At 37.6% G+C, this 13932-nt stretch overlaps 1 protein-coding gene across 1 annotated transcript in view; it reads right to left on the reverse strand.

The window, feature by feature from the left end:
• Positions 1–13932, reverse strand: part of LOC121415192 (sodium/potassium/calcium exchanger 2-like) — a 47798-nt gene that overhangs the window by 15987 nt on the left and 17879 nt on the right. Inside the window, exon 4 of the mRNA XM_041608356.1 lies at positions 8270–8389. Within this exon, the coding sequence (XP_041464290.1) occupies positions 8270–8389 (120 nt within the window). The remainder of the gene's footprint in view (positions 1–8269; positions 8390–13932) is intronic.

Genomic DNA, 13932 nt, shown 5'->3' on the forward strand with positions numbered 1-13932 from the left:
ATGGCAAAGTTACCATAATTATAATTTTTATGCAACAGGGCCCAGATTTGCATTCGATTGCAAATAATTTTCTTGCAGTGCCCTGTGTGAGAGGTTCATATCTACTTGAGATTGATAGATGGTGGTTTTCTTGCACTACTCTAAATGATATTAAAAAAAAGGATCCTTCATTTTCTATTCAACTGTTTGTATCAAATTTTCTCTCTTGATATATTAAGGCTTTCCAAACACCCCTTGTTGATGTTTTAAAGTATTCTCCATTGAGCTGTTACTAGGTAGGTCTAGCGTGTGTGCTTCATCCCATTCAGTGGCTCAATGGGATGCCCTCTCGACACCTGATCTTTCTCGCTTGTCAGAATTGGGAAGTCCATGCACTTTATCATCATATCCCTTAGGAATGTGGAAGATGGGTTGGACAGGTAAGGGAGTAGAGGAGTGAGGGTGGGGGGGGGGAGAGGGGTAGGGAGAGGGAGATAGAAATCAAAAGAGGCCAGTCAATGTATTCTATCGTCCCAACTGCTAGGATTGTAGCAGATGGTTTGGAAAGGTAAGGGAGTAGTGGATGGGGGGGGGGGGGTAGGGGAGAGAGATAGAAAGAGGCAAGTCAGTGTATTTTATCATCCCATCTGTTAAGATTATAGAAGATGGTTTGAAGAGGTATTGGGGGGGGAGGGTAATAGAGATATAAAACAAAGCTAGTCAATGTATTTTCTCATCCCATCCCTTAAGAATGTAGTAAATCGGTTTTTGGACAGGTAACGGAGCAGAGGAGCGGGGGAGGGGAATAGAGATAAAAGGAGGCTAGTCAATATATTCTATCTTCCCATCCATTAGGATTATAGAAGATGGTTTGGAGAAGTAAAGGGGGTAGGGTAGGAAAGGAGAGGGGAATAGAGATTAAAAGAAGGTATTTTGGTAATGTGAAAGCAATCTACGAATAATTTCCCCCAAAGAAAATACCCGCTAAATAGTAGGTACTTGGCGAAATTACGAGAACTTTCGCTGGGATTTTTCCAAGGTCGCAGGTATTTTGGCAATGTGAAAGCAATTTACAGGAACTTTTTATCCCAGTGAGTCGTTGGGCGCGGGAGCTGTGAGTGGCTGCTGGGCTAGTGATTTTGAATCTCGCGCCTTGCCTGTTTATCAGACCATACTGCGCATGCTCATAACTTCGCAAACTTATCCCGAAGGGTATGGTTCAGGGCGGTGTGAATGCAGGAATAAATTAATGGGTATTTTTAGCCTAAAAAAAATTCTCGTAATTTAACGGGGATTCTTGTGATCGAGGCGGTTTGAAACCACCTACTGTATTTTCTCATCCAATCCCTTAAGAATGTAGTAGGTAGTAGATGGATTGTTGGACAGGTAACAGGTAGAGGAAGGGGATTAAAGATAAAAGGAAGCTAGTCAATGTATTTTCTCATCCCATCTTCTAGGAATATGAAAGATTGGTTGGACAGGTAAAGGGGTAGAGAAGGGGATAGAATTAGACATCAAAAGAGGCAAGTCGATGTATTCTACCATCCCATCCATTGGGATTATAGAAGATGTTTTAGAGAGGTAAGGGGTGGGGTGGGGGGTAGGGGAGGGAAGGAGAATAGAATAGAGATCAAAAGAAGCTAGTCAATGTATTTTCTCATCACATCCCTTAAGATTGTAAAAGATGGGTTGGAGCTGTAAGGAGGGGGGTAGAAGGATGGGGAGGTAGGGAGGGGGTAGAGATCAAAATAGCCAAGTCCATATCCTATACAATCCCATCCCTTAAAGGACAAGTCCACCCCAACAAAAACTTGATTTGAATAAAAAGAGAAAAATTCAACAAGCATAACACTGAAAATTTCATCAAAATCGGATTTAAAGTAAGAAAGTTATGACATTTTAAAGTTTCGCTTCATTTCACAAAACAGTTATATGCACATCTCGGTCGGTATGCAATGAGGAAACTGATGACATCAATCACTATTTCTTTTGTATTTTATTATATGAAATATTTTGATTTTCTCGTCATTGTCATGTGAAATGAAGTTTCATTCCTCCCTGAACACGTGGAATTCCATTATTTTAACATTTTGTGCTTCAGGCAAGGAGGTCCTAATCAAATTTGTAAAAATTGATATATTGTATAATTCAAACAATAAAAAACAAAAGAAATAGTGAGTGAGTGACATCATCGACTCTCTCATTTGGATGTAACTGGCTCGTTCATATAACTATTTTGTTAAAAATAAGCAAAACTTTGAAATGTCATTACTTTCTTATTTTACATCCGATTTTGATGAAATTTTCATTATTGATTCAAATCAACATTTTTCTGAGGTGGACTTGACCTTGAAGAATATACATGTAGAAGATGGATTGAAAAATTAAAAAAGGAAAAAGGAAGAGGGAGAGGGGGATAGAGATAGAAAGAAGCAAGTCATTCGCAAGACGATTCAGAAGAGGGGTTTGGGAGGTGAGGGGGTGGAGATCACCCTTAACCTTCCCATCCCTAATGCAGAAGATTAAAGAATCAGAGAGGAAAAAGGAGGTGAGGAATGAGGAATGAAAGGAAGGGAGATATCAAAAGAGGCATACTGGGGGAGAGAAAGATATATTAGGTGGTTTCAGACCGCCTCAAAGTTTGTCAGTTCCAGGTATTCTCTGATCGGGAAATTTACCCCGATCAGAAAATACCAGGTATTTTGGTAATGTGAAAGCAATTTACGGGTACTTTTAGCCCAGTGGGTCGTTGGGCGCAGAGCCGCGGGTGGCTGCTGGGCTAGTGATTTTGAATTTCACAGCTCGCCTGCTTATCAGACCATACTGCGCATGCTCGTAACTTCAGGAACTTATCCCGAAGGATGTGTTTCGGGGCAGTGTGAATGCAGGAATAATTAACGGGTATTTTTTAGCCATAAAAAGTTCTCGTGATCGAGGCGGTTTGAAACCACCTATTGATGTCTTGAGGGGGGGAATAGGAAAGGGTGAGAGGGGGAGTGGAGAAAGGATGAGAGGGGGAAGAAATGGAAAGCAGGAAAGGGGGTCCAGACAGAAACTGAAGGAAGGTAGGAGGAGCAAATACATACGATTGATCCGATCAATCGTAACTCTATGGAAATCCATCGGTGTCATAATTTTTTTTAATGAAAAACTTGCACAATGTCCTCTGTATGCAAAGAGAAGCGCAGTGAATTTTCAAGAAAACCATGAATGCATGAATATACATCATGGCTAGAAAATATTTTGAACAAACATGCATAATAGATGTTGACGTTGCTGGCTGTCCATAGTTACGATTGATCGGATCAACCATAACCCTTTGTAAGACGGGGCCAGAGAACAGAAAATATCATGAAATAAAGATGGTGAAGAGAGTGAAATCAAGATGAAGGATTGGGTCCATTGATGAAAGGAACTTGATTAAAGGGGGCGGCTTGATTAATAATCCCTTGACACACTGGAAATAGAGAGGTGTTACTGAAGTGCAATGTGTGTGGGGGGAGTGTGCATGAAGTCTCTGTCTTATGGTCATGAAAGATCTAATGACATTTACAAGAGAGTTGTGAAGAAGAAATCATAATAGAGAAACCGCATTTGTAGGGAAAAGGGGAGAGAAAGAGGAGAACACGAGAGATAGAGGGAAGTGGTAGACTCACAATCTGAGAGAGGACAGTTCTTAGACAGGGAGACAGAGACATGCAGAAAGAAAATCATTAGAGAGTACGAGAGAGAGATAGAAAGAGAGCAGGAAAAAGACTAGGAGAGAGAGAGAGAGAAAGTGAAGGGGAGGGAATAGATCTACTTACATAACAAAGAGAAATGCAAAGGAACAGAGTGACAGAAAAAGATCTTCAATTCAAAGTCTGTGACACTACTTGGTAACCCTCGGTGCTTTTTCCAGCAAACAAGCGTTTCGCCACGGCAACAGCCCTGAACATTTTTATAAACAAAAACGCCCTCTTGATTATTTTCCACCCATCCCAATCCGCCTTTCTGTGCTGATGGATAGAGTCTCTATTAATACCCGCTCCTGTCGATATGAAGCAAATATTTATTAATCAAAGGATATGGCCCGGATTGTAATCATGTTCACCGAGATTAATGAGGCATTGCTGGTCATAATAGATTTGATTGGAGGCAGCCAGTGCCCCCAGTTTCATAAACCCTGTTATCAAAATCAAGTTACAGGCTATTATTAAAAGCTACTGAAATACTGCTCTTTGATTGGCCAAGAGCAGTTTTTGCATTGCAATACATTTATTGCTAAATACAACCAGTTTTATGAAATGGGAGAATGAGATTACACAGTATGCACATCTCATGCTTGAGTGAATCCCAAACTTCAGAGATGCCAATTTCAAAGACCAGCTATGCGTGAGATTTTTCTGTGAATCTGAGTGAGATCACAGACATTGTGTACAATGTACATGGGGATAGGCTTGATAGTTGAGAGACAGAAATTTGAGGGGATGAACAAGAGTCCAAAATGCTTGAGTCTCACGCATAATGCGCGAGACTTGGTAGCTCTGAAACTTCAAACCTTGTTTTCTTCTTATGTTCTAAGCTCTTGTTGAATTTCCTATCAATTACTTGCAATGGTTATTGATGGTCAATTTTAACATATCATATATGATTTTAAAGCTTAGAAAACGAATTTTCAAGTTCAATAGAAATCTTAATATTCATTTTGGTCGACTTATTGTTGGTTTTGGGGTACCAGGTCACATTTAATATATTCTAACATGTTTATTAGTGTTTCTGATGAAAAGCATTAATTTCTAGAAATCTTTTTTTTTTCATTAAAGTCACTGGGGAAATTTAGTTTGAGAGTTTTAAAAGTATTGTTGTGGCATGCTGTTACCATGGCTAAGCAGTATTCAAGCGGGCATTCCTAGCTAATGCTCCAAGAACATGGAACGATCTCCCCAACTTTGTAAAGAATTCCGTTTCACTCAATGTATTCAAGAAAAATCTAAAAACACATCGTTTTCGCTAACTCCCGCTTGCCAGCACTGGTCTTTTATTGTTTAAATTTTCATTTGCATTCATATGTGTTTCTATGTTTTATTTTTCCTCTCAATATAATGCGGTTTGTATCTTGTATTAGAAAAGGCGCTATAAAAATGTATTATTATTATTATCATATTTCAAAAGTATATATTTTTCCTGAGCATTTTTTTTATGAGGTAGTAGGAGGCTCTGGGCAAGCAGAAACATCACCATTTTATAGCCAGCCCCTATTATTGTATTGTTAGTCATTTGATCTTAAGTCATACTCGTAAATATGTTACTTTTGTGATATACCACTCACTATGTGAAGAGGTCCTGTCAACAAGCTGTGCTTCACAGGAATCCAAAACCTATCATTCTGATACCCCTTTCATAAACCCAATTACTATGAATTTGACCCCTTTCATAAACCCAATTACTATGAATTAGGCAGCTAATAGCAGCATAATTTGGTCGTAAAATTGGAGGAGGACAAGAGTTATCCGCATTACTCTGATGCTGCTATTATCCGCATAATAGCGGCATCGGGATAAGATTTTGAGTTTATGAACGCATTTCCAAATAATGCGGATAATTGCCATGGTGCGGTCACAAGGTCACCCTTTTCCAACACAACCGCATCGGAGGGGGCATGTCCAGTTGTCATGGCGATTATCCGCCTTTTTCAGGACAGGCGCTCGTAAAAATAATGCGGCTAATTTTTGGAGTTTATGAACGCAATTTTTATTGAATTATCTGCATTACTCTTAGGTGGCTAATTGGAGGATAGGTTTATGAAAAGGGTATAAGTTCTATAATGTTATGCTTTGTACCACTGTTTGTGTTTGATATGGTTTGAATAAAATACTATACTATACTACACTATACTATTTTCAAAAGTGTCTTCTCCATGTTAATTTGAAGACCAAACACATCAGCAGAATCGTACCAACATTTTATTGAAAATGATTAGAGAAGTTAATTTTCCAAGATTTTAAGGTTAATTGCAATGATTTATATAACCAGGGCAATGGAAATATTGGTCATTCAAACAGTATTTCACACACTGTATGCTAAGATTTGACAGACATTGTTGGCTGGTATATACTACATAGAACTGATGGCACTGAGCTACCACCACAAACAGTTTTCAGACAGTGTGCACACTCTATAAAGTTTTTACTGTTATTCTGAATTTTCTAGGGTTAAACTATTGCTTTCACAAGGATGCTATTATAATAATAACAATAATAATAATTGACATTTATATAGCGCTTTATCAATCTACGACTGTTCAAAGCGCTTCACAATTATTATTACCTGCTCACTGCATGGATTCACAGCATTTCAAGCAGCCTGTTAGGCGCACACTTGCTAAACCAACCTCCTACCGGTAAACAATTAGCACCTGGGTGAGAGTGGTAAAGTGTGGATTGACGCCTTGCCAAAGGGTGCTAGGCCATGGTGGGATTTGAACATACGACCCTCTGATTACAAGGCACCCTCTGATTACAAGGTGAGAGTCAGAACCGCTACACCATGGGGCTTCCACTTGGATTTATAGAGTCAGGATTATTATTTTTTTATAATTCCTCACAAGTTATACAACAAATATTGTTCATGCAAGGCACATGCATGGGGTTATATGGAGCACACTAAATTCAGCTTTATGTAATTCAGACAAATAAGGCCATTACAAGAAACAAATCTACCCTCTTTTAAGTGCAGTGCAAAGTCATCTCCTCTAGAGTCCCACATACTCATTACGATGTTAGAATGCTGATGGCAGGCTAGAAGAAGCGAACCTCTCTTCTCCCCGCTTCCCCTCGGGGTGTTCTAAGTTTTCTCCATCAATGGGAATCAGAGGTGCAACCCGAGCAGCCCTGTGAGTGCAGATATCTTCCCCTTTTAACGCTCTTTATTTCCCTACAAAACACCTTCTCAAACCTCCTTAAACGATCTCGTACTCGAGTAAATCTCCAGTCCTGGGTTCCGTTACAAAAAACTTCTTATCAACTACATGTGTATATATACATATATGCATGATTTGTTAAAAGCTACTGAAATGATGCAATTTCATTGATCAAGAGCAAATTACTATCTGTAAATAGTTTTGTGAAACAGGGCTCTGTATGTCATTTGTGTGAAAGAAGTATCATACGGTTACTCTTCTGTCACACAACATGTTAGAGTTTCTAGGCGAAGACGACTAAAACGCGCAAACAATTTATTTGTGCAGAGAACCGCGCTGCAGGTAGGAGTGCAAACAAGACGAAATAAGGGGTCCATCTGGGGAAAATGGGGCGACTGTTTTGTGATCGGGCTGGGGGAAAATATCTTCCCGCATCTGATTGATGAGTTTGCCGGATCCATTACAGTCCTTGTGGATACTCTCATGAACGTTATCAATTAACAAGGTGCTGCAATATTCCGGCTTGATTTACGATTGCCAGGACTGGCTATTTATGCCTCGGCCCAAAATGACTGATGCCTGGATGTTCGTTTCAAATACGGAATTTATGTCATCCAAACAGATAAGACATCAATCTCATTGTTTCCATTATCTTGGGATTCTGCCAATAACATTTCATTTAGTAAACATCAACACCAATTTGAAGTTTGTATTATGAACACAGTTTTAGAGTACTTGGTATGTTCAATATTTTGAAATATTTTTTTTTTCTTTTTTCTTAATATTTGGTCTTGTTTGATTTTGGTCGTCATAGTTTTATCACCCTACAGTAAATATTGTGATGGTTGATGATTTATCATAAAAAGACAAAATATAAAAAAAAAACATCAAAAGAAAAAATAGTTATGTTATGAATGGTGCAAAAAGCTAGTATCATATGAATTTCTAGTACTCATGAAAGAGATAGAGATATCCCTTTTCATGAACTCCGTGAATTGTTTTCTTATTAAAAGAATAATTTGGGGAGGATGTATTATATGAAAACATTAAGTCTTACAATTTTTTTACCTTTAAAACACAAAATGAAACAATCTTGTTTCAAAATATAAACTTCATCACTCAAACATACCCCCTTTCCTATTGTCCTGGTAAGACATTTTTTCTACCAACTTTAAAACACAAAATGAAATATGCCCATTTCTCCTCCGGGTGAGACTTTTTCCCCACCAAATTTGTATTCAGATTTAGAATAAAATCTTATCTGTCCTACCCTTTATCGCCTCCAGAAGATGCCCCTGGTATTCCCTTGAGTAGGAGAGCATATTAAGAGTGAAACGTGAGAGATTGGGGGGGAAAGCATTAATGAACGAATGAATGAATGAGACCTACCCGTTCCTCGAAGCCGATGGTGTCTCCGACTTCCTTGGCCATCCACACCATGAGATAGGAGAAACCCGCGATCCACAGGATACTGCCGATGAAAGTTATGGGGTACCACCTTCTACTCTCCTGTTGCCAAAAACGAAAAAAGAAGAGAAGAGAATGGAGAGAATTAGATGACAGCAAATATCAAATTATGTCATAAACATGTTGTTGTTGTTTTTAATTCCATAAGATAAAAAATATACAGTTTTACAGCTGCGACTATAATCGTTGCTGCTGTTTTTCCATGGGGCCAGTGCAATCACCACTAAAATGATTAGGAATTGGACATGTACTGTGTTGAAGAGAATTTTTATTGGAGATTAATGGATGCACATGACAATCAAGTTTAAGCCGAAGTAAGCCTTCAGTCCCATTCCAAGTCATCCACGACATGAAATTTAATGATACAATGCATATCACATCAAACAAATTCTATAATCAACAAAATATGAGAGGTGATTGCATGAAACATCGAGGCAGATATGGTGTACGAATGCGTCATTCCAGTATATAAAAACATTGTGTAAGGTGTGTATAAAGAATTTTTCATTGTCCTTTTTTTCACCAGATATACAGCATATTAAGAGGTAATCTATTGATATTACATAAAATAGAGCACCGGATGCTTTGATATACTGATTTATGTCGGATTATTCATGACCAACGGGGCATGGTTTCTTCTGGTAGGGATGGAGAGTAAAAAGCTAAATGATTTATATCATTTCCATTGGGAGCCATTCTAGGATGCAATAACGAGGAGCTGAATTATTCATGGTTTATGATTGCCAAACTAAGGGGATACCTTGAGGGGATGGAAAAAGAAGGGAAGATTGCTGGAGAATGACAAGAGAGAGAGAGGGGGACATCACAGGGGCCCGTATTCTGAAGTCGGGTTTAGTTTAAACTCTGGTTTGAAGTTGTGGTTTAACTATAGGTAGCCAATTGTGGCAAAAATCTCTCTAACAGTATAATTTAAATGTATCAACTCCTTTTTCATTTTAAATCATTCTTAACTGTTTTGGAAGGCTTGATAAGTTAGCTTTCTTCACCATTCACTAGCTACATAAGAAACATCCATCCAATGTCAGGAAAGTTTTGTCCATAATTTTAGCACCCGACTTCAGAATACGGGCCACAGAGTTTATAGGAGTATTCAGACCGACTCCCACCACCAGAATATCTTGTTCAGGCCTCAAAGTACCTGATAATTATTTTCCTCATTCACACCGACCCAATGCAGACCCTTTCAGGGTAAAGTTCTCGAAGTTATATTAGCATTCGCAGTATGGTCTGATTAGTAGATGAGGCGCGAGCAGCCCACGGTGGTCGCACCCAACTACCTGCTCGGTTGGAAAAGTTCTTGTAATTTGCTTTCACCCTGCCAAACACCCACAACTTTGGAAAAAAATCCATACAAATGTTCGTGGTAATTTTGGCTAGTACCTACTATTCAATAGGTACTTTCTTTCAGAGAAACTTAGAGTATTTTGCTTTCACGTCGTCAAAAATACCTGGGTTTTTCTGATCAAAGTACAAACTTCCCGATCAGAAAATATCCCGTTTCTCAATCTTCCAGGAGGTCTGAATACACCTTCAGAGGAAAAGAGAAGACAGGGATAGAAGGACAGAGAAAATGGAGGGTAATACAACTATCAACAGATCAGGGAATCATGTAATACCACATTTTTAGTACAATTTGCCAGTTAGCATGGCTAGAACTGGAATTCAATGTGTTAGCATCAGTGTATATAAAGCAATTCGGTATCAGCAGACACATCTTAAGTATATTCATTCTATGGAGAAAACCTACTTTAATAGTAAAAACTCTTATATCATACATAGTAAGAAAAATGCCATCCGACTGATTAAAACTCAATCATGTGATAATTGTAGATTTTCACATCATAACACTGGGCTGCATTTTGTTGATCTCTCAAATTAAAAAGTTTTGATCTACCGTATAATCGCAACAAATGTTATCTGAAGTATGCAAAAATAAAAATGTTTTGGTTGGATCATGTACTATCTTTGGTCAAAGTGAATGTGTTTCACTGATTACTATCTTAGAGAGTAGTTCAATGCACTGTACACCAAGGTTGTGAAAGTTTGCTGCACTGCCTATCTTAGATGTGAGTTCATTGACTTAGCACTAAGTTAGTAAAAAGTGTGTTGCATTGTCTACTATCTTAGATAAAACGTTCACAATACAATGTCTACTATTTTACCAAAAAGTTTACTTGAATAATTGTAAAAGAGCATTTCCCACATGCATGATTGAAGCACACGCATGTGAGCATTAAAGATAAATTCCAGTTTTGGTAAAACGATCTCAAAATGACTTTTCACAGAATCTAATATAATGACCACCCAAGTCTCTGTTTGTCTGAATAAAAATATGTGCCAAAGGATTCTGGAAGAAATTGTGTAATTGCTGAAAAATTAGCACAATGAGCGCGGATTCGGTCACTTCCGTCAGGTCTTTATTCCAGCAATAATAATACACTGTCCCACGTGTGCCTATCTGTGTTGATCTTCAGTGTGAACATTTTTCAGTGTAGATTTCAAGATTTCAGAAAGTTCAGTTTATGTAACTGTACCAGATCTAGATCCTCAATGATATAGTGAAAATTAAGCCTGGTTTTACAGACTTTCTCATGAAATCAGTGTTTACTGCAACTACTGGCATTTCTCTTTAAATTGAAAACAGGGACGCATACATACCCAGGAGAAGGTTTTTAAAACTTTGCATGAATTTACCCCTACGATTTCCATGAGGTGTCATTTTAAAAATAATATAGTCCTTTTTCTTTCTATAATAATACAAATATATAATTTATATGATGTTGATTGCTACAAGCCATAATCACATTTAATAGCTCGAGTCATTAAAGGTATTATTTAACTTTGTGGGCAGCTGATTTAAAAGATTCTCAAACCAAGATGGAACATGTGTACAACTACATGTATTAGAACAAAAAAAACCCTGAAAACAATCATTATCAAGAATAAAAAGCTAAAAATACAAGGCAAATCCCAATTTTGTAATAAGGTGTCTTAAAGATGCTTAAAATGAACACATAAGTGTATGGGATGAAATTAAGATGGTGTTTCCAGTCACTCTATATTTCACTTTTTGAAGCACTAAATAATTTTTTTCGGACGCGATTTTTTCTGGGCTACATTTTTTTTAACATGTCACACATACAAGTGACAAGTGTGACCTTCTAGCTCAGATTTTTAAAAAAGTCAAATAAATGTTAGCCAATCGGTTTAATTGTAGAAAAACAGCATTTCTGATTCTAATGAAAAAATAGAATTATATGAGATGTTGTTTTCTTGGTAAGAAGCTCATCAGTAGATACCCAGGAGGCATCGCACAGTCAATTAGCAATCATTGTGTCAATTCTCGAGGTGCAGGTGTCATGAAAACAGGGATGGCTAGACCAATCAAGATTTACCTAAGGGGCCTGTTTCATAAACCTGTTACAATAATAAATCTTCGATAAGAGTTAAAATCTACTGAAATTTTTTTAATTTGATTGGCTGATGATTTGATATCATAAGAAGTCTTTATGAAAGAAAGCCTAGGCCCCTTATGACTCTTCAATTCTCGAGATGCAGGTGTCATGGAAACAGGGACGGCTAGACCAATCAAGAGGAAGTTGAATGATGTACATTTACCTAAGGGGCCTGTTTCATAAACCTGTTAAAATAATAAATCTTCAATAACAGTTAAAATCTACTGAAATTTTTCAAAATTTGATTGGCTGATGATTTGATATCGTCACAAGTCTTTATGAAAGAAGGATCTTCGGATTGATCCTCAATCTTCATTCTTGATAATAATAAAAATAATAATGATAATAACAATAATAGTAATAATAATGAAAATAATAAATAATAACAGTGATAATAATAATGACCATAATGATAAGAATGAAAAAAATTATTTTAATGATAACAATAATAATAATAATAACAATAATAATAATAATAATAAGCCACAACAATATTAATGACAATAATATAGCATATATTTGCACAGTGCACATATCCACCTTGTTTAGTGCTTAGCAAATTCCTACACTACCCCGGCTGAGCTGGGCTACTGATTTCAGTGCTCAATGCTTTTTGAGCAATTACCTCCAGACGGCAGCCATTTCCCTTGCTTGGGTTGAGTGCAGGACACAGTGGAAATTTTTTTTAGAAGGAAACTATGCCATGGCTGGGATTTGAACCCATGTACCCTGTATTTCAAAGTCCGGAGATCAATCCACTGGGCCACAACACTCCACTCTTAAGGGTTCGACAGCGCATGACCCAGGCAAAAAGTTTAGATGGCGCATAAAAAGACAAAAAGAAAAGACTCTTATGGCAACCAAAATAGGTACCAGAAATTCAAAGTGGTGCAATTTCCACCCTATAAGTCGATTCATGTTTCGGTCATGATCAAATTTTCTCAAATGACCTTTCCCATTTTCCATTAGCACTAATATGTTATATGAAAATGTTGCGTAAGCTTTCCCCACCAAAACATTCAAATTCTGAATAAGAATCGCATGGCATAGACCAGGCAACTAGAATAGTACATCTGTGATCATATTTGGAAATTGGTTGTTTTATTCTCCAATTTTGGTACATTGACTATTGTTTGGGATGCTGTCAAATACCAAATATTATTGAACACTTTGTTCCTATTCATCTTTGATGTGGTGAAAAGAAATATTTAAAAAGGAAGACATGAGTGATCATCAAATTACGAATGCCTCTGTTGGTGAATTTGAATGCACCTTCATGGATTATCTCAAATAACCTTTCACTGCTTAATTATGCGTAGTTAGAGCTGGGAACAGGGGGGTGTTTCACAAAGATTTAAGCATGACTTAAGTCGCACTTAAACACCAACGCGTACATGATATGCAATGCGCAATCTTACTGATAGATACGCGGTAGTGCGCGTCCTCATGGCACGATCTGACCAATGCCGTCAAGCCTTTCATACCGTACGCATGACTCTAAGTCATACTTAAATCTTTGTGAAACACCCCCTGGTCTATTGGAAAGGAATGTATCAACACTTGTTCAGGGTGCCTATTTTTATGCTAGAAATGAATCGAAGAGTCTATTCTTCTCCACCATCCATATTTCACCTATCCAGATGAAAAAGATAAATGAGGTCAAACAAATCAAGGATGCCAGGCAGAATGTTGCCTGATGGGAAATGAATGTTTGCAGGTTGTTTGGGGGAGGAAGAGCGGGACAAATATTCTCCATGAAGTGAGAAATGCGGCACCTGCATGGTTGGATGTGCCACATGCGATAACAGTCATCACTTTCCAGCGGTTAGTGCATATAGGTCAGGAAAATGGGTTACTTTGTCTTTGAAAAGCATAGGAGGAAATGCAAAGCATGTGTGGAAAAATATAAATTAAAAATCATCTTAGTTATATCTTAACCAGTCAATGGCAGAATTCTTAAAGTTGTAATTAGGTTTATAATTTACAATAGCCAAGGGATTTACAGAGTGGGATAAAGATTTTGCAAAGAAGTTTCAGAATAATGTTGAAGTTTTCATGATATTACAGTAGTAAAGAGAGAAAGAGAGAAAATTAAAGATAGATAGGTAG

This window comes from Lytechinus variegatus, chromosome 5 (genome assembly GCF_018143015.1).
Source record: "Lytechinus variegatus isolate NC3 chromosome 5, Lvar_3.0, whole genome shotgun sequence".
Classification (NCBI taxonomy): Eukaryota; Metazoa; Echinodermata; class Echinoidea; order Temnopleuroida; family Toxopneustidae; genus Lytechinus; species Lytechinus variegatus.